Here is a 26876-nt window from a genome sequence, read left to right as displayed (position 1 = left end):
GTAACACAAGCAGTTCTTCATCTGGCGATCAGGGGTGTCAATCAAGTAATCTACCATACCCACTCTTTTGATCACTCTATATAGGCCACTGAACCGTGCTTTTAATGGTTCTCCCTGTGATGGTAACAACACTAATACCTCATCCCCTGGTTTTATGGTAGGTTGTGGTTTTCCCACCGTTTGACAGGTGTGGCATGCCCTACAAAATTGTCTCACATCCTTTGTAAGAGCCGGCCAGTAATAATGTCTGCTTATGTGTGATTTGGTCTTCCGAATTCCCCTATGTCCTTAAAAAAGAATGTCGTGTGCTAACCTTAATAATCCTAGACGATATTTAGGTGGTGCAACAGTTTAGGACAGTTCAACAACTGTCCAGTCTTCGTTGGCTGGTCTATGAGGTGGTCTCCATTTCCTCCCCAAAACCCTGTTTGCCCTGTCATAGTCTTCCAGAACTCCTTTCACCTCAGCTTCTGACAGAGCCGTCTGTGCTATTTGGTAGATCTCTGCATCAGCTTGCTGTGCTGCAATGATCAACGATCTGTTAAACATCTCATTTGGATTATTTCAATCCCCAAATAAGGTTTCAGATGCCTGATTATCTATTTGTGGTGCCCCTTTTACCTCCAACAATGGATCTTGTTTAGCCATTGCTCGGGTAACTACACACGCAGGAAATATTCCCGGAAATTGCTCCGTTTCCTTAATTTCACATGGTTCCTCTGTAACCATATGAGAAACTGATATTTTTGATCCTGCCAAATCATTTCCTAGGAGTAGATCAATTCCCTTTACTGGTAAACTGTAGACAACACCTACAGTTACTATCCCAGATATTAAGTTACTCTCTCGGCATACTTTATATAAAGGTACGGGTATACACACCCCGGCAATTCCATTTACTAAAACGTTAGCATTCAAGGCGCTGTCTGGCGGAAACCTCATATCTTTCCCTAGCAAGAGCGTTTGGGTCATTCCTTTATCCCTGAGTATAATGATAGATTTTCCTGCCTCACTTACAGGATACGGAATTACTCTCCCCTTTGACAAAAATTCATTATAACTTTCAGGATTTTATTCTTAACCTCTACACTCCTCTTAGTTTTAGTATCTGGTTTCACATTCACAGCTGCCATTAAAGCTATAGCCTGGTCTTCTATACTCTCAGTCAGAGTCTTTTCCTCTGCAATAACTTTGCGTACCCCAACAAGTCCTATGGGTTTACCTTGCAATTTCCAGCACTCTGAACAAAGATGATCCATTGTGTTGCAATGATAACACTTAGGCTTGCGAACCTCACTTCTACCCTCAGCACCTTCCTTTCTGACCTGAGGAGGTGATCCTGGGGCTGTCCCAGCTGTTCCTTCTTGTCCCCAGCTACTTTCCTTCCTTTCACTCTCCCACTTTCTATCCATCTCGGGTTTATGGGGGGTGATGGACAAAATAGGTTGACTTATTCACAAGCTCAAAAGCATCAGCAATCTCTGCTGCTTGCCTAGCTTTCAAAACTTTCAGGTTATCTATATGAGTTCTCACTACTGAAGGAATGGAGTTTTTAAACTCTTCTAAGAGAATTAATTCTCGAAGGTGTTCATATGTGGTTTCTATCTTTAATGCCCGTATCCAACGGTCAAAATTCATTTGCTTCACCCTCTCAAATTCTAAATATGTCTGCCCAGTCAATCTCCGTCAGTTCATAAACTTCTGACGGTAAGCTTCAGGGACTAACTCACACACAGTGAGAATAGCCTTTTTTCCCATCTCATCATCTGCAGAAGCCTCTTCGGAAAGGATTGCATAAACTTCATGAATTCTGCCTACCAGCCTGCCCTGCATGCACAATGTCCAGCTTTCTTTCGGCCATTTCATCTGTTTGGCTATTTTTTCAAAAGATATGAAAAATGCCTCTACATCCCTTTCCTCTTCCTGGGAAGAGCCTGTCTAACTTTAAATAACTTCTCGCTGGGTCCTGATCGAAATTCAGATTCTTCCTGATCCGAATTTTCCCTGGATTCAAGACTAGCCTTTTGTCTTAGTTCCATCTCTTTTAGCCTAAATTCCCTCTCTTCTGTTTCACTTTCTCTCTGAAGTGCAAGTTTTCTTATTGCTATTGCTTTTTCTTTTTCCTGTTGAATCTCCGTTTTATTTCATTTCTAACTGAATCCCAGCCAATTCCACTGCATCACTCTGGGACCTACTACCTTCATGTCTTTCATATTCACTTTCTTGTTCCTCATATTTCCCTTCATCTGTATTATCATCATCATCTTCTTCTACTAATTCCAGATGTTCGGCTATTATTTCAATGATCTCTGCTTTATTTGGCACCTGATTTCAATTCCAACCCCAATTTCGCTGCCATTTCTTTTAATTTGTTCCTAGTTAAAGTTATCAAGTCACTCAGGGAAACATTCTGCTTTCCCAAAAACTCTGCTACAACCTCTAATGCCATAACAATGGTATTGACTGTACCTTATTAGACAAGAGACCTGGTTCTTTTAATTTCTTTGTAACTGGTGTCAGATTTAGATCCCAACAATCAGGTTTCCAATTGATAAGATCCCAGACTCGAGAGCAATTAATCTGATGCCAAATGCAAGACCCCAATTTAAATATGTTATCCCAGAGATGAGTAATTACTATGATTCCAAATATGAGCCCTCCAAATTTGTTTGTGCAGCCTCTCCTCCTCCCTTTCAAAGCTCGCTGCAACTTCTCTGCTCATCAGAGAAGGACGAGGAATGGGAGAAGTCTCCAAGCTCATGATCCTTTTCTTTCCTTGCCGCTGCTGCGTTGAGCACATGGCCAAGGCAATGGTGTGCATGTTCTGGCGCATCTGTGGAATCTGGTTCTCCATGAGGGTCACCAATCTCTCGATGGAGGAAGCCATGTGCTCGTATGCCTGGGACACGGCATGGATGGACTCCTGCATCATCCGGTCAATTTTTAAAATTCATTCCTGGGATGTGGGCATCTCTGGCCACCCCGGTATTTATTGCCCATCTCTAATTGCCCTTGAAAAGGTGGTGGTGAACTTCCTTCTTGAACCACTCAATCCATGTGGGGTAGGTACATCTACAGTGCTGTTAGGAAGGGAGTTCCAGGATTTTGACCCAGCAACAGTAAAGGAACGGCGATATAGTTCCAAGTCAGGTTGGTTTGTGACTTGGAGGGATATTTGCAGGAGGCTAATGGCAGATTCAGAGCACTGAAAACAGTGGAGGCACTCGGAGTATAGAAAGTGCAGAGAGGTACTTAAAAAAGTAATTTGGAGAGCGAAGAGGGGACATGAAAAAACAATGCCAGGCAAGATAAAGGAAAATCCCAAGGCATTTTATAAGTATATTCAGGGCAAGAGGATAACCAGGGAAAGAGTAGGGCTCATTAGGGACCAAAACGACAATCAGTGTGTAGAACCAGAGGACATAGCTGAGGTTTGAAATGATTACTTTTCATCTGTGTTCACAATGGAGAAGGATGATGTAGGTGTAGAGATCAGGGAGGTTAATTGTGATATACTTGAACATATTAGCATTGAAAGGGAGGAAGTATGAACAGTTTTAGCGGGCTTAAAAGCGGATAAATCCCCAGGCCCAGATGAGATGTATCCCAGGCTGTTATGTGAGGCAAGGGAGGAGATAAAAGGGGCTTTGACACAAATTTTCAAAACCTCTCTGGCCACAGGAGAGGTACCAGAGGATTGGAGGACAGTGAATGTGGTACCATTATTCAAAAAGGGTAGCAGGGATAAACCAGGTAATTATAGGCCAATGAGTCTAACATCAGTGGTAAGGAAACTGTTGGAAAAAATTCTGAGGGACAGGAATAATCTCCACTTGGAGAGGCAGGGATTAATCAGGGATAATCAGCATGGCTTTGTCAGGGGGAGACCATGTCTAAATAACTTGATTGAATTTTTGAGGCGGTGACTAGATGTGTAGATGAGGGTAAAGCAGTTGATGTAGTCTACATGGACTTCAGTAAGGCTTCTGATAAAGTCCCGCATGGGAGATTGGTTAAGAAGGTAAGAGCCCATGGGATCCAGGGAAATTTGGCAAATTGGATCCAAAATCGGCTCAGTGGCAGGAGGCAGAGGGTAATGGTCGAGGGCTTTTTTGCGAGTGGAAGCCAGTGATTAGTGGTGTACCGCAGGGATCGGTGCTGGGACCCTTGCGATTTGTAGTGCACATTAATGATGTGAATATAGGAGGTATGATCAGTAAATTCGCAGATGACATGAAAATTGGTGGTGTTGTAAATAGTGAGGAGGAAAGCCTTAGATTACAGGATGATATAGATAAGCTGGTAAGATGGGCAGAGCTGTAGCAAATGGAATTTAATCCTGAAAAGCGTGAGGTGATGCATTTTGGGAGGTCTAACAAGGCAAGGGAATATACAATGGATGGTAGGATCCTAGGAATGACAGAGGGTCAGAGGGACCTTGGTGTATTTGTCCATAGATCACTGAAGGCAGCAGCACAGGTAGATAAGGTGGTTCGGAAGGCATATGGGATACTTGCCTTTATTAGCCGAGGCATAGAATATAAGAGCAGGGAGGTTATGTTGGAGCTGTATAAAACGTTGATTAGGCCACAGCTGGAGTACTGTGTACAGTTCTGGGCACCACACTACAGGAAGGATGTGATTGCACTGGAGAGGGTGCAGAGGAGATTCACCAGGATGTTGCCTGGGTTGGAGTATTTTAACTATAAAGGGAGACTGAAAAGGCTAGGGTTGTTTTCCTCAGAGCAGAGAAGGCTGAGGGGGCACCTAATTGAGGTATACAAAGTTATTCCTTATTGTCTTTTTGGCAGTTAGGTACAACTGAATGGCTTGCTAAGCCATTTCAGAGGGCATTTTAAGAGTCAACCATATTGCTGTGGGTCTGGAGTCGCATGTAGGCCAGACCAGGTAAGGGCAGCAGATTTTCTTCCCTAAAGGACATTTGTGAAATATGATTCACAGTAAACTGACCTTCTATAGTCTGCAAGGTAGGAGTGATTCCAGCAGCAAGACTCCTGTGAGCAGGTGAAGAGTGGAGACTGGTTAGGCTGCAAGTGAGGACTGAAGGGGAGTGACGGTTGAAAAGTGGAGACTGGAGGAGGGCTCGGGAAAGAGGGGAGACTTGGAAACCCAGTCTCTCAGCTCTCCAGTCCCTCCTGACTGCACTCCACAAGGTTGTAGCTCCTATTGGTGATTGTTGGGTGACCTCAACAAGCAGGGATTGGGGATGCAATGTGGTGGGAAATTTAAATCACTGATTTCATGGGCTGCTGGAGGGGAAAGAGAATGAAAAAGAGCAAAAAGACTCGCAAATAAAGGGAGTGACAATGTGTAGAACAGTGAGCAGCCTCTGCTGAGGAGAAAAGCCTGTTGCACCTGGTATTCTCAGGCAGTCTCCCATCCCAGTACTAAACAGGCCTGACTCTGTTTAGTTCCAGAGATCAGACAGGACGGGGCACTTTCAGAATAGTGTGTCAGTAGGTGATAGCCTGTTTGGATTCTCTTTACTTAAAAAACTTGCGACTTTCGAATTGTGGAATCTTACAACACAGAAAGGACCATTCTGCCCATGTGCCTGTACTGGGTCTTTGAAAGCACTGTCCAATTTAGTCCCACCCCAGCTTTTTTCCGATGAATCCAACAAGTTATTTCTCTTCAAATACATGTCCAATTGCCGAGTGAAAGTTTGTGGCAGATGGAATTTAACACTGATAATTGTGAGGTGATGCATTTTGGCAGAAGGAATAGGGAGAGGCAATATGTACTTCATGGCACAGCTATGAAGTGTGTGCAGAAACAGAGGGACCTGAGGGTGCATGTGCATTGATCTTTGAAAGTGGCAAAACATATTGAGAGAGTGGTTAGTAAAGCATACGAGATCTTGGGCTTCATAAACAGAGGCATTGAGTACAAAAGCATGGAAATTATGTTGAACCTTAATAAAGATCTGGTTCGGCCACAACTGGAATATTGCATTTAGTTTTGGTCACCACGCTTTAGGAAGGTTGTGAGGGTCCTTGAGAGGGTGCAGAGGAGATTTACCAGAATGGTTCCAGGGATGGAGGATTTTAGTTACAATGATAGGGTGAAAAAGCTGGGGTTGTTTTCCTTAGAACAAAGGAGACTGAGGGGAGAATTAATAGAAGTGTACAAGATTATGACAGGCACAGATAAGCTTGACCAGGAAAAACTGTTCCCATTAGCTCATGGTTCAATGATGAAGGGACACAGATTTAAGGTATTGGGCAAGAGATGCAGGAGAAATATGAGGAAGCACTTTTTTCCACAGTGAGTGGTAATGACCTGGAACTCGTTGTCCTCAAGGGTGGGGGAAACGGAAACAATCAATGACCTGGAAAAGAAATTGAATGGCCACTCAAAGGAAATAAACTGGCAGGGCTATGGGGATTGAGTAGGGGTGTAGAACTGACTGGATAGATCTGTGGAGAGCAGGAATGGAGTCAATGGGCTGAATGGCCTCCTTCTGTGCCATAAATGACTCTATGAGAACAACCCAGCTTCTCCGATCTCTTCATGTAACTGAAGCCCTTTATCTCTGTTGCCATCCTGTTGAACGACCACTGTACCATCTCCAAGGCATTGACATCCTTCTGAAATGTGGTGTCCAGAATTGTGCACAATACTCCAGCTGAGGTTTAACCAGTGAATTGTAAATGTTCAGCATGACTTCCTTATTTTTTGTATTCAATGTCCCAATTTATAAAACTAAGTATCCCATACACTTTCTAAACTGCCTTATCAACTTGTCCTACCACCTTCAAGGATTTGTGAATATGGACTCCTAGGTTCCTCTGCTCTTCCAACCCCTCCAAACCGTACCATTGTGATTATACAGCCTCTCCATGCTGTTTCTCCCAAAGTGTATCACTGCACACTCATCCAGATTAGTTTCCACATGTACACTGACAACACCCAGCTTTACCTCATCTCCATCTCTCTCTTCACTCCTCCACCACTGTTAAATTATCAGACTGCTTGTCTGACATCCGGCACTGGATAGGCAGAAATTTGCTCCAATAAAATGTTGGGAAGACCGAAGACATTCGCCCAGATCTTCCTGTCAGCGGCGAAGCTGTGGATTACACCACTAACTGCCAAAACAAAATACGAGGAGCTGAGGGTGGGGGAGGGTGGGTGCATGTGGGGGAGGGGGTGAGGAGGTGCAGAGAAGGGCCGGGGGAGGGGCTATGGAGAAGACCCGGGGAGCCAGAGTGTTTTAACACTCTCATTGGTTTCAAGGGATGTGCTCCTGAGCAGGCTCTGCACCTGCTAGTATCAGCCCTGCTATACGTCTGGGCAATCAGCACAAGTTCCTGAATGTCAAGTACCTGCCCCTTTAGAAACCGGCCCGGTTGAACCATCAGTGTGCGCTCTGCTGGAGCCCATTGAGGTGAAGCACAACGTCCGGTTTTCGGCACAAGTGTGATCACTGGAAGTTGTGGTGCCGTTGTGACCCTCAGTAGTGTCGAACATCTTAGTGTTCACTGCTATTGGGTCCGCAATATCCGGGTCATTTTGTTCTTTGGTCCTGCCACAAACTCTGTTCCCTCGCTATCAATTCCATTCCTCTCCCTGGCAACTGTCTGAGGATGAATCAGACTGTTTGTGATTTTGGTGCATTATTTGAGCTTCTGACCATGTATCTGCCCATCTCCCTAATGTTGCCTGACTCCGCCCCTGCCTCAGCTCATCTGCTGAAACTCTCATCCTGGCTTTTGATACCTCTAGAGTTGACTATTGCTATGCACTCCTGGCCTGCCTCCCACTCTCTACCCTCTGTAAACTTGAGGCCATTCAAAACTCTGCCTGTGTCCTGACTCACAGCAAGTCCCATTCACTATTAACCCTGTGCTCACTGACCTACATTGACTCCCGTTCCAGCAATGCCTAACTTTTAAAATTCTCTTCATTGTTTTCAAATCCCTCCATGGCCTCATCGCTCCCTATGTCCAATTTCTGTCAGCCCCACAACCCTCCGAGAGATCTGTTTTCATTGGATTCTGTCCTCCTGGGCATCCCTGATTTAATTTTTCCACCACTAATAGCTGTGCTTTCAGTTACCTGGGCCCTAAGCTCTGGAATTCCCTCCCTAAACCTCTCCACCTCTCTACCTCCTTTTAGAAGTTTCTTCAAACCTATGTCTTTGACCAAGCTTTTGGCCATCTGCCCTCATCTCTCCTTGTGTGGCTGGGTGTGAAATTTCACTTTATAATGCTCCTGTGAAGCTGCTTGGGATGTTTAATAATGTTAAAGGTGCTCTCTCAATACAAGATGCTGTGTTGTTGCCATATCCCTGCCCATTTTACCAATCTCTGTCCTCCTGAAGTCTGCTATTATCCTGCTCACTATTGACAACATCGATCAGTTTTCTATCATCAGCAAACTGCGATATGATTTTCTGGCCTGGAGTTTCCGCTCGGTTGAGCTGCTTCTTCACCACATTCCACCTGAAATGAGCCAAAGCAGCATAAAAGATCAAGGAATCTGATGTGCAAATACAGTTCCCTGGTTTAAAAAGGATCGCACTCTGAGCCGGCCCTGCCACAAAACTGGTCACGACCACGGTTGAATTAATCACCATGGCGATTTTCCACAAATTGTGCCCATTTGCGGTTGTTGGAGGAGGCTCTTAAAATAAGCTTTTTGAAAGCCACGAGGACATGAATAGACACATGTGAAATGCTTTTAAATATGACAGTACATTTAATTTACTAAAACTGTCTCCTGTAAATCAATGAATAGGTGTAGGTTTTTTAAAAAATCATTTTCAGCTATTTTAAGTGAGGTTCCTCACAGGTGGGCAAGACACTATTAAAAATGTTTGTTTTTTGTGATTAACACACTTTCAGCTTGTGAGAAACGTAGCCCACTTAATAATAATTTACACCAAGTCAAACTCTGAAGAAGTAAGTTTATTTATCGTTCTTGCAAGATCGGGTGTCCTACAAGCAGGCACACCGATCAACATATTCAGTTCATGTTTATACAATACAAATCCATTTTTCCACGCCTTTAGTTTACATTATTGGTTATAACATATTATGACACTAACCTATCCTATAGTTGCTACAGTCTCCTCCTCTGTTTACTTCTTCCCCCTACTCTAACTTTCTAGCCCCTAACTCTTGTTGTTGTTTTACCTTATTTGGCTCTCCATTGTGTGTGTTAACTTGCAGCTGTCAGCCTTTATCTTAGTGGGGCAGTTTTTTATTCACTACATCCTTTGTTCTAACTCTTGCTGTTTCTCTTTTCTCTGCCTAAGCACAATTTTTAACTGCTGTACTGTCTCAAGGTCTTTACTTACATCCCCTTATCAGTTCTCTTTTTCAGTGATTTCATTATGTTGTGTAAAAATGACTTCTTGGTAATTTTCCACAAGCTGTAGAAACAACATTTCAGTATTTCTTATTCTCACAATTCCCCCTTTTCTTTTACTTAATCCTTGTTGTTTTCTACATACTGCGGAGGGTTCTCATATGTCCTCTCAAATTCTCTGAGCATTATTTCAGCCGCCTTTTCAATGTCTGTATTTCCGATGATACTATCCACTTTGTCATTACCTAACAGGTACATACTCTCTTCCTGGCCTCTTTGTATTGACATCTGCTTCGTCAAAGCTATCTCAATCAACCGCTGTGTCAGCCCTCTTACACAAGGAATAATACAACACCCGATGGCTATTAGTATTCCGACAACCGTCATCAGGGAGGTAAAAACCGAGATTATCATGCCTTTCCATTTTCCAAACCAGGATTCAAGCCACCCCGTCAGGGAAGTGTCTGCTCCTGAATTTTCGGCCATCTCTTCTGCTAAAGTTGTTAACCCTTGCAGTGCTCGGGTGATTGAACCATCAGGTGCTGTGTTATTTGGGATAAATGTGCAACATTTCCCTCCTAACATTATACACACACCTCCTTTTTCTGCTGAGATCATATCTAGAGCCAGTCGATTTTCCCAAGCCATTCTACTAGTGGCATCTAATTGTTCAGCTATACCTTTTACCATATCTCTAGTATAATTTCTAAATCTTTGTTGGTTGTAATAAATATAATTTATCCAATCTACATTTTTGTTAATCGTGACCCACCAAAACAAAGACTCGAAACCGGCGGTTATTTGGTTTCGGGCCTTGAATTCATCAGGTACCCCTCTTGGGACCCCTATGAAATCCATGTATACCTGGTCGTCAAAAGAGTTCGCTATCGCTTCCCTTTTACCCCTTTCCCTCGTTATTATCTTTTGTTTCTCAAATGCCAAGGTGAATGGTATTGCCAATTGAACAATTGCGCACGTCCCCTTCCACTGGGAGGGTAGGGTCTGTCTCAGGATTTTTCCTCCGCAATACCACCATAAATCCGCTCTGGGGACATTCAATGATGAGTAGTTCCCTCCCCTGACTCTTCCAGTTACATCCTCAGTCTCTATGCATGACTTCAACTCTCCCATATTTCTGGTTAGCTCTGCACCGTGTCGACTTACGCATGATGTGTGATTCACACCGGTGGCTAAAAATGAAGGGGGAGTCCTTGAATCTTTTTTCTCTAGGGGAGGGAACATTATTGACAAGGATATGCAAGTTTGAATACCCCAAGCCGTCTTATCCTGATATAGGGCTAACATGCATTCCATGCCCTTTCGGTCACGCTCCCACCCCAGCGGGAAAGGTACTACTTGAGCTATCGGTCTACCAGATGCACAAGCATAGCAATTGTTTTTGTTCAAACTTTTTACAGTATATTTTATCCATTCTACCCAGGCATTTGTGTCCCCGTAACCAGTTTCTATCTCAATTGTCTTTCTCAAGTCTTTTACCTCTATTATTTTTACTATGTTAGGGTCATTATGAGAGGTCCCTTTTAGTTTGTTAGATGGTTTACCAGTCTTATCTATTGTTACCTGAAAACAACATTTTAATTCACCTTTTCTTTTTCCCTTCTCTAACTGTTACTCCAGACACCTTGTTGTCTAATTGGAAGTGGGTATTTTTGATTTGTTGTTCTTCTGTTATTGAGCCATTCCGCTGGCGTTGGATGGATATTCCACCAGGCGTTTCTGTCCACTCGGTTCTTTTTATCGTCAAATAGGGTTGCATTCCTTATCTGGACAATCTGGGCCTGGTTTTATGGGGCTCTGGTGAATGGATATAATCGGTGGGAGTGGGTCTCCTGTTAGTAGTCCATCCCCATAATAATGGAGGGAACCCACATGATAATTTCTTTGGTTATGTATGCCCCCACATGGGATTAGGAAACATAAGTCTACTTCTACCACCTGAGGGTCCTGGCTCTTGGGGATTTCAATTCGTGTACCGTTGTCCCCGTCAGTTCCGTCCCACATTGTTATTTTTCCCATTACTGGGATGACTAATACTGCATACAAAAACATCCAACCCATTTTATTTCCTGGCTACTTTTGAAAAGAAAGAGAGAAAGAGAGAAGGCACACAATATTACAGACAGTATTTCCGCGCTCGCGCCGCTATATAAAAAAAAGTTCGTTACTCAAAGTCTTTTTAGCTTTAGTTTCAATGGTTCTTCTGTTAATTCGGTTGTCCAACTTCCTTCCTCGGCCGGGGGGGTTGTACCGGCCCCTTGATTCTTGTGTAGTGGGTCCAACCTCTTTCTGCCGTTCTTATGGCTGTTTCAGTGGTTAGCAGAGTCTGGTATGGTCCTTCCCAGTTCGGTTGTAGTTTAGTCTCTTTCCACGATTTCACCAGAACCCAATCTCCTGGTTGGATCTTGTGCACTGCAAATTCGAGAGGTGGGGTCTGTGCTAACAGGCCTTGCTTCCTGAGGAATGACAATGAGGAAGACAACGCCAGTATATAGTTCTTTAGAAACGAATCTTTAGTTTCTAAGGTTGGCATCTCGCCCCTGGTTCCCATATAGGGTAATCCGAATAGCATTTCATAGCAGGACAGTCCCACATCTTTTCTAGGGGCTGTCCGAATTCTGAGTATCGCTATAGGTAAACATTTGGTCCAGGGTAACCTTGTTTCAAGTACCAGTGCCATGCCTTTCTGCTCACTTCCACATTCCCCCCTTTTATCATTCTATGGTAACCTTCTCTCTACTGATATTCACTAGGATTATGTGGATCTATTTACTCAAATAACATTTAAACAGTATAATATAAAAGCAAATATAAAAAACTCAGCAACTGCTGAATCAGAAGGGTAGGCTGAGCCACCCTCTAACAAGGGGACGTGTATTAGCCTGATCAGTATGTTTTTCATTCTAACTTTCCCCTGGGATTGTCATGTCTGGGTGATAAGAAGAGTGCTGTTGAAGTACAATGTCTCTCTCTCTCTCTCGCTGTACCAGCTGCAAGGCCAAGTTGCCTCTGCAGCCCTGAAGTTATGAAGTCAGCTAGCTTGTTAGCAATACATGACTGATTAATTGTTTCATCTTAAATGTTCCCATGTAATCCTGTTCTTAAAAATTCTAAAATCTAAATTCTGTTCTCACAGTCCCCCTTTTGATTCTTCAAAACATTTTTAAAAAATCAATCCTTTGATCCCACCTAGGTGCCTTTAATAGTCTCTATTTGTCTAGAAACAGCCTTCAACACCCAGAGGGGTCGCACTCAATATGCCGCCTGCTTGTGCCATAAGAGGGGCCTGCGGTAACTCTGTAAAGGCATAAGTTTTGCAGGGGCTTCAACTACTTGTTTACAACATAAAAGGGTGGAACACTTGTACAATTACCATCTCATTTAAGCTTCACTGTTTTTCTCTGGCTTCATCTCTATTAACGAAAACTTTCTGTGCTTCTCTGAGCAGTTTGTCCAATTGTTTTTCACTCCATCCATCTATCTTTTGAATTTTCTTTTGGATGTCTGGCCATGATTTTGTTACAAAATGGACTCGAAGGAGTCCTTGGGCAACCGGGTCTTCTGGATCTAAACCTGAATATTTCCTCATTGTGTCCCGTAATCTCTAAGAAATTTGAGGGAGTCTCATCCTTTTCCTGTCTTACTTCGAAGGCCTTATTCAAATTATGTGATTTCGGGACAGATCCCCTAATGCCTTTTACTATCAGATTTCTAAGGTCTTTCATCTGGCCCCTATGGCCGACGTTATTGTTCTGCCACTGCGGGTCTTGATTAGGGTATTTTTGTTCGGCTGGTTCGTTTCCCCCTACCCCGGGAGGGTTTTCTCTTTCCCAAATTTTCAGGGGTCTTCTACGAGGACTTTCATTTCCTTTTTAAACACTCTTACCTCTCCTGACGTTAATGGTGCACTAACAAATCCAATTTCATTATTTCCTATTGGTACCTCTCTCAAGGGCATCATTGTCTTAGGAGACTCTCTGTCTCTATCGTCGTCGTTATCGTCGGGTTTAGGGGTGGTCCTTCTTGCTGTCCTTAGATCATATTTGGGTCTTTTTCTCCTTGGTTTTTGACTCTAAATCCCAATACTCCAACATCCGTCCCAATGGACTTTCCGGAGGGATGTTGCCGGCAGACTTTCCTTGTCTCCCACCGTCTTCCTTTTTAGACGATTTATTTCCCATGGTAAACTGAAGGGTCTTGTACCCTACGGTATTCACCTCCCAGCTGAAGGGTCTTATACCTTACGGTATTCACCTCCTAGCTGAAGGGTCTTATACCCGACAGTATTCACCTCCTAACTGAAGGGTCTTGTACTCTATGGTATTCACCTCCTAGCTGAAGGGTCTTATACCTTACGGTATTCACCTCCTAACTGAAGGGTCTTATACCATACAGTACTCACCACCTAGCTGAAGGGTCTTATACTGCCCCACAGTATTCACCTCCTAACTGAAGGGTCTTGTACCCTACGGTATTCACCTCCTAGCTGAAGGGTCTTATACCTTACGGTATTCACCTCCTAACTGAAGGGTCTTATACCATACAGTACTCACCTCCTAGCTGAAGGGTCTTATACTGCCCCACAGTATTCACCTCCTAACTGAAGGGTCTTGTACCCTACGGTATTCACCTCCGAGCTGAAGGGTCTTATACCTTACGGTATTCACCTCCTAACTGAAGGGTCTTATACCATACAGTATTCACCTCCTAACTGAAGGGTCTTGTACCCTACGGTATTCACCTCCTAGCTGAAGGGTCTTATACCTTACGGTATTCACCTCCTAACTGAAGGGTCTTAGACCATACAGTACTCACCTCCTAGCTGAAGGGTCTTATAATGCAGGACTGTAAAATTCACTCCTCAAGGACTTTTAGTACTTAGAAGGTCTTATCCTACAGTTAACCATAAGTCACCAAGATAATACTTAAAAGTCGTTTTTCTTACCTTGGTCCGTGCACGGAGTTGCCTGACTTCACGTGTGTACCTGCCGCACTAAATACCCGTTCAGAGTGACTTCCCTAGGATCGTTTTCAGTCGATTACTCGGGTCCGCTACCGACGAGAGAAACTAGACCATTTTTAAATTAACGGGACGCGTCTTCTCGTCTGTCATCGGCCGCGGTCCCGGCAATGATGAAGAGATCCCGGACGAGCCCCCAATTGTGAGAAACATAGCCCACTTAATAATAATTTACACCAAGTCAAACTCTGAAGAAGTAAGTTTATTTAACGTTCTTGCAAGATCGGGTGTCCTACAAGCAGGCACACCGATCAACATATTCAGTTCATGTTTATACAATACAAATCCATTTTTCCACGCCTTTAGTTTACATTATTGGTTACAACATATTATGACACTAACCTATCCTATAGTTGCTACAGTCTCCTCCTCTGTTTACTTCTCCCCCTACTCTAACTTTCTAGCCCCTAACTCTTGTTGTTGTTTTACCTTATTTGGCTCTCCATTGTGTGTGTTAACTTGCAGCTGTCAGCCTTTATCTTAGTGGGACAGTTTCTTATTCACTACATCCTTTGTTCTAACTCTTGCTGTTTCTCTTTTCTCTGCCTAAGCACAATTTTTAACTGCTGTACTGTCTCAAGGTCTTAACTTACATCCCCTTATCAGTTCTCTTTTTCAGTGATTTCATTATGTTGTGTAAAAATGACTTCTTGGTAATTTTCCACAAGCTGTAGAAACAACATTTCAGTATTTCTTATTCTCACAAGCTGTATTAATAAGCTGCACCAATAATCAAGGAATATTTTGTAATTGTTCCTCCTTATGGGAATACATGTGATTCGTACCTGAAATATCTGCCATTTCTCATTGACATTTTCCTGGCCAATCTTGGTTTTCACTCCACCTGTGCTAGATTTCTTCTCAAGTCACTGAAATTTTCTCTCTTCCAGTTGGCTATTTTTACCTTTCCAAAACTACTTTAAAGCTAATTATCTTATGATCACTATTCCCTGGGTGTTTCCCCTCTGCAACACACTCCACTTGCCCTACTTCATTCCCCAGAACTAGATCCAGCACTGCTTCCTTCCCCACTGGGCCAGAAACATATTGATTGAAGAAGTTCTCCTTTATGCATTTAAACAAATCTTCACAGTCTATATTAGGGTAATTGAAGCCTCCGACTATTACTGCTCTTTTTTTTTTCATTTCTTTGAAATTTGCCTCCAGATTCCCTCCTCTATCTTCTCATTATTTCCGCACCTAAAGTAAACATCCAGCAACATAATAGATCTTTCTGTTTCTTAACTCTAATCAAAAAGATTCAGTCTGAACCTCTGCAACAACATCCCTCTGTAGAACAATATTATCCTTGATCAATACTGCCACTGGCCCCTCACAAACACCCCCCACCCCTCACCCCACCTCTCTGTCTTTCATTCTCCCTATGGAGAGTATAGCACAGAGTGTAATCACAGATTGCAACATTAACTGAGTGCATTTTGAACTGAGTGCAAAGTGTAGAATTTGCTAAGCAGTCAGTAAGTGGGTCAGACATTTAGAATTTAACTTTGAACTTTAATAGCAACAAGACAGTTAGCAGTTAAGCAGTTAACAGTCAATCAGCTAACAGTTCCGATGAAGGGTCACTGACCCGAAACGTTAACTCTGCTTCTCTTTCCACAGATGCTGCCAGACCTGCTGAGTGGTTCCAGCATTTCTTGTTTTTATTTCAGATTTCCAGCATCCGCAGTATTTTGTTTTTATTTAAGTCAATCAGCTGTAAGTGTTTGCCTGAACATGGGGAAATTACTGGGTGCTGCAAGCTGGCTGAGCAATTGTAACATGGCTGTGTCTTCAAAGGTAAATAAAAGTAGAAGATTTCTGCTGCAGTGCAGAGTGCAATGTTAATTCAGTGGGAAGCTGAGAATTTGGTGAGAGGTGGAATTTGGTGCAGAGGGGGAAGGAGGGGTTTCATTTTGACTTGGACAATTGTAGTAGTTTGTGTCAGCTTGAGTCAATATTTAAAATTTTAGTCTCATGTTTTAGTGCTGAGTGCAGAAAAAGAAAAAAGACTTGCAACAAACTATAGTAGATATAGGGAATATAAATAATGTAGACTGGGATATGTCAGAGCAGATTGTGTGTCTGGACTGCAGACTGTGGGAGTTTGTGGACAGTGAGACTGTCCTGAGTGAACACATCTGCAGTAGATGTCTCCATCTCAGATCTCTCAGGCTCAGAATCATCGAGCTGGACTGTGGGTTGGAGACACTCCAATATATAATGGAGGGGGAGAAGTAACTGGACAGTTTGCTTAAAAAAACCTTAAACAGCCTAAAAGTAATTGCATATCCATAAATATAGACTAAGATAAGGTAAGGAACAAAGATAAAGAATTAAAATACAGAAACCATGTTTCAAAATGCGTGAGATGTTCCAGCAGTGCCCACTCGGCCAGGGTAAATAATTTCTGGACCCTGTGATGTCGCTTGACAGCAGGTTAGTGATTTGTTTATGATTTATTTTCCTCTCATGTGAGTAAACAGTAAGTGATGTGTTTTTGATAACAAAAGCAGTTTAGCTAGACTACTGGATCAGGCTGTCAATCAACAAATAAATAAAAATGGCTGGAGATGGCAGGGCAGGTTATATGTTGGGACTGTAGAATATGAGTGTTTGTGGACAGTGAGACTGTCCTGGATTGCCACACCTGCAGGAAATGTCTCTGCCTTCAGTCATTCCAGCTGAGAGTCATTGAGCTGGAGTGGGAGTTAGAGACATTCCGAGACATAATCAAAGGGGAGGAATTGCTGACTAGTTTATCCAATACACAAGCACAGGTTCAGGATAGGCAGGATGTGGCTGTCAGGGAGCTGGGGAGCAGGGATTTGGGAGAGGTTGAGAAGGAGGCCCTGCAGACACTGGTTCTGTCCAACAGGTACAATGTACTCACTACCTGTGAGGACAAGGATAAAGAGAGCGGGGAGGGCAGCAACAATGCAGACCAGGGCACCGTGACTCAGAAGGCTGTCCAAGGCGGGTGAAGGGCAGAATAGAAATGTGGTAGTGATAGGGGATTCTATAATTAGAGGGATAGACAGCATCCTCTGCAGCCACGAACGAGACTCTCAAAGGTTATGTGCCTGTCCGGTGTCAGGGTAAGGGTTATCTCAATGCAGCTGGAGAGGAATTTGGACAGGGAGGGGGACAATCCATGTTGTGTGATCCACTTTGGAGCAAACGATGTAAGTAGAAACAGGGAGTATCAAGAGTTAGGATCTAAATTAAAAAGCAGGATCTCGAGGGTGGTATTCTTGATTATTACCCAAAGCATAATGAGGAAGTGGAAGGCTGGGTTAGTAAGTTTGCCGATGACACGAAGGTTGCTGGAGTTGTGGATAGTGTGGAAGGCTGTTGTAGGTTGTAAGGGGACATTGACAGGATGCAGAGCTGGGCTGAGAAGTGGCAGATGGAGTTCAACCTGGAAAGGTGTGACGTGATTAATTTTGGAAGGTCGAATTTGAATGCGGAATACAGGCTCAAAGACAGGATTCTTGGTAGTGTGGAGGAACAGAGGGATCTTGGGGTCCATGTCCATAGATCGCTCAAAGTTGCCACCCAAATTGATCGGGTTGTTAAGAAGGCATATGGTGTGTTGGCTTTCATTAACAGGGGGATTGAGTTTCAGAGCCGCGAGGTTATGCTGCAGCTCTATAAGGCCCTGGTTCGACCACACTTGGAATATTGTGTTCAGTTCTGGTCGCCCCATTATCGGAAGGATGTGGAAGCTTTAGAGAGGGTGCAGAGGAGAATTACCAGGATGCTGCCTGGACTGGAGGGCATGTCCTATGAAGAAAGGTTGAGGGAGCTAGGGCTTTTCTCATTGGAGTGAAGAAGGATGAGAGGTGACTTGATAGAGGGGTACAAGATGATGAGAGGCATAGATAGAGTGGATAGTCAGAGACTTTTTCCCAGGGTGGAAAGGGCTATCACCAGGGGGCATAATTTTTAGGTGATTGGAGGAAGGTTTCAGGGAGATGTCAGAGGTAGGTTCTTTACACAGAGAGTGGTGGGTGCGTGGAATGCGCTGCCAGCGGTGGTAGTAGAAGCAGATACATTAGGGGCATTTAAGCGACTCTTGGATAGGTACATGGATGATAGTAGAATGAAGGGTAGGTAGTTAGTTTGATCTTCGAGTAGGTTAAAGGTTCGGCACAACACCGTGGGCCGAAGGGCCTGTACTGTGTTGTACTGTTCTGTGTTCTATGTGAAAATTGACATAGAGATGAGCAGATCAGGAGCATTAACATGTGATAATGTCGTAGATGGATTTTAACTGGATTTGCAAAAGGATAAGGTGCCACATAATAGACTAATGAATAAGGTCAGAGAATGCGAAGTCAGGAGAAGCAGTAGAATGGTTGGCTAACTGGCTGCAAGACAGGAAGCAGAGTAGGGGTTAAAGATAGATATTTAGAGTGGCAGTAGGTGGGAAGTGGGGTCTCACAAAGGATCAGTGCAGGGCCAACTGTCGTTCATAATTTATATTCATGAATTAAACTTGAATCAAACACAATTTCTAAATTTGTGGATGACACTAAATTGAGAGGTATATTCAATACTGAGGAGGACTGTAACAAATTACAAGAAGATATTAGTAAACTTGCAGTGTGGGTGTATAGTTGGAAAATTAATTTCAAGATAGATAAGTGTGCAGTATTACATTTTCGTAAGAAAATAAGGTCAAATATTACTTGTAAATAAGTAAACAAAAGGGGTAGAGGAGCAAAGGGATCTGGGAGTACAAATGTTGTTACAGGTACTGGAGAGAGTGCAAAAATGATTTACAGACAATGTGAAATGCAAAGTTATATTCATATGGAAAGGATGAACAGGCTGGAACTGTTTTCTCTTGGAAAATAGGAGGCGGAAGGGTGATCTAATAGAGGTATTTAAAATTATGAAAGGTTTTGATAGACACAGAGAGAGTGTTTCCACTTGTGGAGAAGAGTAAAACTAGAGGCCATCAATATCATACAGTCACCAAGAAATCAAATAGAGAATTCAGGAGAAACTTCTTTGAGAGACTGGTGAGAATGTGGAATTCGATACCACAGGGAGTAGTTGAGTTGAATAGTACAGATGCATTTAAAGGGAAGCTAGATAAGCAGAGGAGAGAGAAGGGAATAGAGGGTTATGCAGATAGTCAGATGAGGAAGGAAGGGAGGAGGCCTGAGTGGGGCATAGCTGCTGGCATGGACTGTTTGGACCAAATGGGCTGTTTCTGTGCTATATATTCTATGTAATTCTATTTCCCCTGAATACATTGTAACCAGGAATTTTCAGTTCCCATTCCTGCCCATGTTTAAGCCGGGTCTCTGTCATAAACATTATATCATAACCCCACGTGGCAACATGTACCTGCAGCTTGTCAATCTTATTAGTAACCCTCCTCACAGTAACACACACACACATTCCAACAGCATGCTAGTCAGCTTTGCTTTCCTCCTCCATCTAATTGCTGCTCTTTCTACACTATTCTTTGTTCTGCTGCTGTTTGTCCCGCCTAGTTTTCTATGCACCTTGTCTGTTCGCTTTGTTGCTGAGTCCTAGTGTCTCTCAGCCAGTGTCTGTTTTTTTGCTATTTTATTTTTTCCCCCTCTGTCTCAACACCCCCTTGCTTTACGTTGCAGGAGGAGAATATTCTCCTAAGAAATAATCAAAGGAAAGCAGGAGTATGCATGTCTGTGCAGGTGTGCCTGTGTGTGTCTGTGCAGGAGGGAACAGCAGGAAGAAGTATTTAGATGAGCATTTGAAACGCCATAGCATACAAGGCTACGGGCCAAGTGCTGGAAAATGGGATTAGAATAGGTAGGTATTTGATGGCCGGCACAGACACGATGGGCCGAAGGCCCTGTTTCTGTTCTGTATAACTCTATGACTCTGTGGCTGAATAATGACAGTGAGGAAGGTACAGAGCTGAGAGCAGCCTCTGGTGGCAGCAAAGCCGACTGCACCTCGTATTCCCAGGCAGTGTCCCAACCAAGGACTAACCAGGCCTGAGTCTGCTTAGCTTCCGAGATCAGACAAGATCAGGGATTTTTTAATTGATATTAAAAATATTTACAACATTGTGATCAGTCCATCAGCCGAGTGGAATGTACTTCCTGTGGTATGTGGGAACTCATGGACTCACCATGTGTTCTTGACAAACGCATCTGCAGGAAGTGTCACCAGCTGCAGAAGCTTGAGCACCAGGTTCTGGAACTCGAGCAGTGACTGGAGACACTATGGTGCATCCGCGAGACTGAGAACTACGTGGATAGCATGTTCAGGGAGGTAGTCACACTGCAGGTTAGGAGCATGCAGGCAGAGATGGAATGGGTGACCACCAAGCAGTGTAAGAGAACCAGGCAGGTAGTGCAGGAGACCCCTGAGACGATCTCGCTTGCTGACTGGTTTTCCATTTTGGACACTGCTGAGGGTGATGGTTCCTCAGAAGAGTGCAATCAGAGCCAAGTCTGCGGCACCACAGGTGGCTCAGCTGCACAGGAGGGAAGAAAGAATAGTGGAAGGGCAATAGCGATAGGAGATTCGTTATTGAGAGGAACTGACCAGCGTTTCTGTGGCTACAGACATGACACCAGGGTGATATGTTGCCTCCCTGGTGTTAGGGTCAAGAATGTCACAGAGTGTCTGCGGGACATCCTTCTGGGCGAGGGTGAATAACGAGAGGTTGTGGTCCACATTGGTACCAATGACATAGGTAAGAAGAGGGATGAAGTCCTGAAAGCAGAGTTTAGTGAGTTAGGAAAGAAATTAAAATGCAGGACCTCAAAAGCAGTAATCTCAGGACTACTCCCAGTGTCATGTGCTAGTGAACATAGGAATAGGAGGATTAAGCGATTGAATACGTGCCTGGAGAATTGGTGGAGAGCATCAGATTTCTGAGGCATTGGGATGTCTTTGGGAAGATCGCTTCTGGGTTCCTGACCTGGAATTGAGGCTGACATTGAGATCGTGACCCAACTGGGAAAATTCAGCCCATTGCCATTGGGGATCAACCTATCTGTGTATTTCTATGTAGGAAGCATCCCATTGATTCAGCTTGGCTAACAATGAGGAGCAAAGCCATAGAGACCAGGACGACTCCAAGTTCAATCTGCAGCCTGCATTGAGTTTGTTGATCTATCCCAAGACACTGATAGTGACAGTACAGTTAGCCTGACTGCCTCTGGTATAAGAAGCATAAAATCAGCAAGGACTTGTTCCCCTGGTAATTATCCAGAGACCTCCTATTGAACTGCATGTGTGAGAGCACAGCATTGAGCTGCACTGTGATGTACCAAAAGTCCATTTCCTGCTGATATTCAATGTCTCGGCTGATGCTAACCTACTCAAGATGGCTCCTGGGCTGGAAGCTCCCTAGGAAGCTCCCTTGCTGTTCAACTCTATCCATGGCCATCTGCTCCCATCCCTAACGTTTTCTCCCCCAATCTGCCCTCTTAAACTGTTTAAATTCCCCTGGCTCTTTAAATCAGTTCATTTTAGCCCTATCTAAAAGTTAACAGTTAGTTTAGTGTATGTTACCTGGGCCCACTGCCCTCCCCCAGCCACACCTGCTCTTTGTTTTCTCAATGAAATTGATCCGGATGAAACTGACGAGCACAGCTGTCGATACTTTAATCTCCGATCCTGCTGTCTTCACAGTCCAGAGTGTCTGCAGCCACGGCGTGCGGTAAGTCCATTGAGGTGAAGAAGGAGCAGCGGGACCCGAGAGAAGTCTTGAGAAAAGGTGCCCCGAACACCCAAAAAATCCACGAACGGCCCCCCCGGCCGCAACTTCAAAGCGCCCGCGGGAGATGGCTCGGAGAGCATCTGCAGCGCACTGTCGGCAATGCTGCATGCCTTTATTTAAACCATTGCAAAAAAAAAAACCCTTAGCAAATGTAATCACCTCTAAGTCTGCCAAATGATGCTTCACCTCCCGAAGGACGTGGATGAGCTTTCCGGACGTCGATGGTGGGCACTGAGGAAATGGCTTATTACATGCACCAGCTTCCCCCCCCCCCCCTCACCCCCCCCTTTACCCCCCTTCCACCGCCCCCCCATCCCCTTCCCTGCTCCACCCTCTCAGCTCACCCCCTCACAACCCCGTCCCAGCCCGCCCCCCCCCCGCACCATCTTCACCCCGCACCCCCTTCCCCTGCACCCACCCCCTCCCTCTACCCCTCCCCGTTGCATCCCCTCCTCCCACCGGCACCATCCTACACCTGTGTAGGGGCCCCAACAACCCCACTGCCTTGTGGGCGTCTCGGGAGAGACCAAGGCTAAGGGAGTAAACCCTAACAGATAATCCGGAGCGGAACCCCATAGGCGGTCATGTGTCACCTTTGGCATGTTTCCGGCAGTTCCTGCAGCCATACTGGTGCCAAACGTCGTGTCCTGCACTCCTTTGGACCCCACCAGAAAGGCCGAGAGGGGGGTTTTGACAACTGGGCAACTCTCAACCTCCATAAACTTGCCCAGGCATGCGCCATGGAGAGGTCACTCCATAGTTGCCTCACAGCGACTGACACAACACGGAAGGCAGCAGTTACGGGTTATAAGTCCAGATAAATTGGCGTAGAAACTGGGCGCCACGGGTTGCCTTTGTCGGTGGGAGAGGTCATTGCACCTCACTGGACAGCTACCGCCCGCCTCAAACCGGGCAGCCCCCGGTCAATAAGGTTCTGTCCCGCCACAGTCTGCCTGCTTCAATGGGTGCTTGGAGCTCAGGGTCATTGCCCGAAAGGTAGACTGATACACCGCACCAAACAACATGAAAAAAGGAAAGAAGGTACCAGCCCTTCGCTTTGCAAGCTGGAACGTCAGAACTATGTGTCCTGGCCTGTCGGAAGACCTTACACAAATCAACGATTCTCGGAAGACCGCCATCATTAACAACGAGCTCAGTCGATTCAATGTGGACATTGCAGCACTTCAGGAGACTCGCCTCCCCGCGAGTGGCTCTCTAGCAGAGCAAGACTACACCTTCTTCTGGCAGGGCAGGGATCCTGAAGAACCAAGACAGCATGGAGTGGGCTTCGCCATCAGAAACTCCTTGCTCAGCATGATAGAGCCTCCCTCAAATGGCTCGGAACGCATACTGTCCATCCGACTGCTCACCACCTCTGGTCCAGTACACCTACTCAGCATCTATGCTCCAACACTCTGCTCCCCACCTGAAGCTAAAGACCAGTTCTATGAACAACTCCATAACATCATTAGCAGCATCCCCAACACCGAACACCTATTCCTGCTGGGGGAATTTAATGCCAGGGTTGGGGCCGACCATGACTCATGGCCCTCCTGCCTTGGGCGCTATGGCGTTGGAAGGATGAATGAGAACGGGCAGAGACTGCTTGAGTTGTGTACCTATCATAACCTCTGCATCACCAACTCGTTCTTTCACACTAAACCCTGTCACCAGGTTTCATGGAGGCACCCAAGATCACGTCGTTGGCACCAGCTAGACCTCATTGTCACAAGGCGAGCCGCCTTAAACAGTGTTTAAATCACACGCAGCTTCCACAGTGCGGACTGCGACACCAACCACTCCCTGGTGTGCAGCACGGTTAGACTCAGACCAAAGAAGTTGCATCATTCCAAGCAGAAGGGCCACCCGCGCATCAACACAAGCAGAATTTCTCACCCACAGCTGTTACAAAAATTTCTAAATTCACTTGTAACAGCCCTTCAAAACACTCCCACAGGGGATGCTGAGACCAAGTGGGCCCACATCAGAGACGCCATCTCTGAGTCAGCTTTGACCACCTACGGAAAAAGTGCAAAGAGAAATGCAGACTGGTTTCAATCTCATAATGAAGAGCTGGAACCTGTCATAGCCACTAAGCGCATTGCACTGTTGAACTACAAGAAAGCCCCCAGCGATTTAACATCCGCAGCACTTAAAGCAGCCAGAAGTACTGCACAAAGAACAGCTAGGCGTTGCGCAAACGACTACTGGCAACACCTATGCAGTCATATTCAGCTGGCCTCAGACACCGGAAACATCAGAGGAATGTATGATGGCATGAAAAGAGCTCTTGGGCCAACCATCAAGAAGATCGCCCCCCTCAAATCTAAATCGGGGGACATAATCACTGACCAACGCAAACAGATGGACCGCTGGGTTGAGCACTACCTAGAACTGTACTCCAGAGAGAATGCTGTCACTGAGACTGCCCTCAATGCAGCCCAGCCTCTACCAGTCATGGATGAGCTGGAAATACAGCCAACCAAATCGGAAATCAGTGATGCCATTGATTCTCTAGCCAGCGGAAAAGCCCCTGGGAAGGAGAGCATTACCCCTGAAATAATCAAGAGTGCCAAGCCTGCTATACTCTCAGCACTACATGAACTGCTATGCCTGTGCTGGGACGAGGGAGCAGTACCCCAGGACATGCGCGATGCCAATATCATCACCCTCTATAAAAACAAAGGTGACCGCGGTGACTGCAACAACTACCGTGGAATCTCCCTGCTCAGCAAAGTGGGGAAAGTCTTTGCTCGAGTCGCTCTGAACAGGCTCCAGAAGCTGGCCAAGCGCGTCTACCCTGAGGCACAGTGTGGCTTTCGTGCAGAGAGATCCACCATTGACATGCTGTTCTCCCTTCGTCAGATACAGGAGAAATGCCGTGAACAACAGATGCCCCTCTACATTGCTTTCATTGATCTCACCAAAGCCTTTGACCTCGTCAGCAGACGTGGTCTCTTCAGACTACTAGAAAAGATCGGATGTCCACCAAAGCTACTAAGTATCATCACCTCATTCCATGACAATATGAAAGGCACAATTCAACATGGTGGCTCCTCATCAGAGCCCTTTCCTATCCTGAGTGGTGTGAAACAGGGCTGTGTTCTCGCACCCACACTTTTTGGGATTTTCTTCTCCCTGCTGCTTTCACATGCATTCAAATCCTCTGAAGAAGTAATTTTCCTCCACACAAGATCAGGGGGCAGGTTGTTCAACCTTGCCCGTCTAAGAGCGAAGTCCAAAGTACGGAAAGTCCTCATCAGAGAACTCCTCTTTGCTGACGATGCTGCTCTAACATCTCACACTGAAGAGTGCCTGCAGAGTCTCATCGACAGGTTTGCGGCTGCCTGCAATGAATTTGGCCTAACCATCAGCCTCAAGAAAACGAACATCATGGGGCAGGACGTCAGAAATGCTCCATCCATCAATATTGGCGACCACGCTCTGGAAGTGGTTCAAGAGTTCACCTACCTCGGCTCAACTATCACCAGTAACCTGTCTCTAGATGCAGAAATCAACAAGCGCATGGGTAAGGCTTCCACTGCTATGTCCAGACTGGCCAAGAGAGTGTGGGAAAATGGCGCACTGACACGAAACACAAAAGTCCGAGTGTATCAGGCCTGTGTCCTCAGTACCTTGCTCTATGGCAGCGAGGCCTGGATAACGTATGCCAGCCAAGAGCGACGTCTCAATTCATTCCATCTTCGCTGCCTTCGGAGAATACTTGGCATCAGGTGGCAGGACTATATCTCCAACACAGAAGTCCTTGAAGCGGCCAACACCCCCAGCTTATACACACTACTGAGTCAGCGGCGCTTGAGATGGCTTGGCCATGTGAGCCACATGGAAGATGGCAGGATCCCCAAAGACACGTTGTACAGCGAGCTCGCCACCGGTATCAGACCCACCGGCCGTCCATGTCTCCGCTATAAAGACGTCTGCAAACGCGACATGAAATCGTGTGACATTGATCACAAGTCGTGGGAGTCAGTTGCCAGCATTCGCCAGAGCTGGCGGGCAGCCATAAAGACAGGGCTAAATTGTGGCGAGTCGAAGAGACTTAGTAGTTGGCAGGAAAAAAGACAGAGGCGCAAGGGGAGAGCCAACTGTGCAACAGCCCCGACAAACAAATTTCTCTGCAGCACCTGTGGAAGAGCCTGTCACTCCAGAATTGGCCTTTATAGCCACTCCAGGCGCTGCTTCACAAACCACTGACCACCTCCAGGCGCGTATCCATTGTCTCTCGAGATAAGGAGGCCCAAAAGAAAAAAAAGAAGGCTGATGCTTACAAAGTGGATGAGGTACTGGAGGGCAGGCCACGAAGAAATCAAGAATAAAGACAGGGAAGAGTGTTATATTTTTCCCAGTGAGACCGTTCACACTAAATCTACCAGAAACAAAGCACAACAACTATGAATACTGTGGGAGGGTTAATTCTTGTCGAAATCTGAATTTAAATTATTTTGTGACAGTAGGATAAGAAGACACAGGTTCAAGCTTGTAAACCGTCAGGAAATTCTTCTTCACACAGTAATCAACGATGAAATATCCTTCCAGGAAGAGTTGTGGAAGTAAACACCCATGGAATCGTTTGGAAACATTGCAAATGCTGTAAAAAGGGGACGAGGAGGAGGGTGGTGTGGAATCCTTCTGGACAGATGTTGAATAGGTAACAAAAACAAGAAATGCTGGATTCACTCAGCAGGTCTGGCAGCATCTGTGGAAAGAGAAGCAGAGTTAACGTTTCGGGTCAGTGACCCTTCT

At 45.1% G+C, this 26876-nt stretch overlaps 1 protein-coding gene across 1 annotated transcript; it reads right to left on the bottom strand.

Moving 5' to 3' along the window:
* Positions 1 to 8323: 8323 nt before the first annotated feature.
* Positions 8324 to 15175, bottom strand: LOC137346415 (uncharacterized). The gene is made up of 3 exons (XM_068009869.1): positions 15160 to 15175; positions 9582 to 10958; positions 8324 to 8649 (listed from the first exon to the last, which is right to left on the bottom strand). The coding sequence occupies exons 1-3, from the start codon at positions 15173 to 15175 to the stop codon at positions 8324 to 8326; spliced, it is 1719 nt and encodes a 572-aa protein (XP_067865970.1).
* Positions 15176 to 26876: the final 11701 nt, after the last annotated feature.

Source organism: Heterodontus francisci, chromosome 30, assembly GCF_036365525.1.
Source record: "Heterodontus francisci isolate sHetFra1 chromosome 30, sHetFra1.hap1, whole genome shotgun sequence".
NCBI classification, from domain to species: Eukaryota; Metazoa; Chordata; class Chondrichthyes; order Heterodontiformes; family Heterodontidae; genus Heterodontus; species Heterodontus francisci.
The sequence above is the reverse complement of the archived record's forward strand: the minus strand, read 5'-3'. Positions and strand labels throughout refer to the sequence as shown.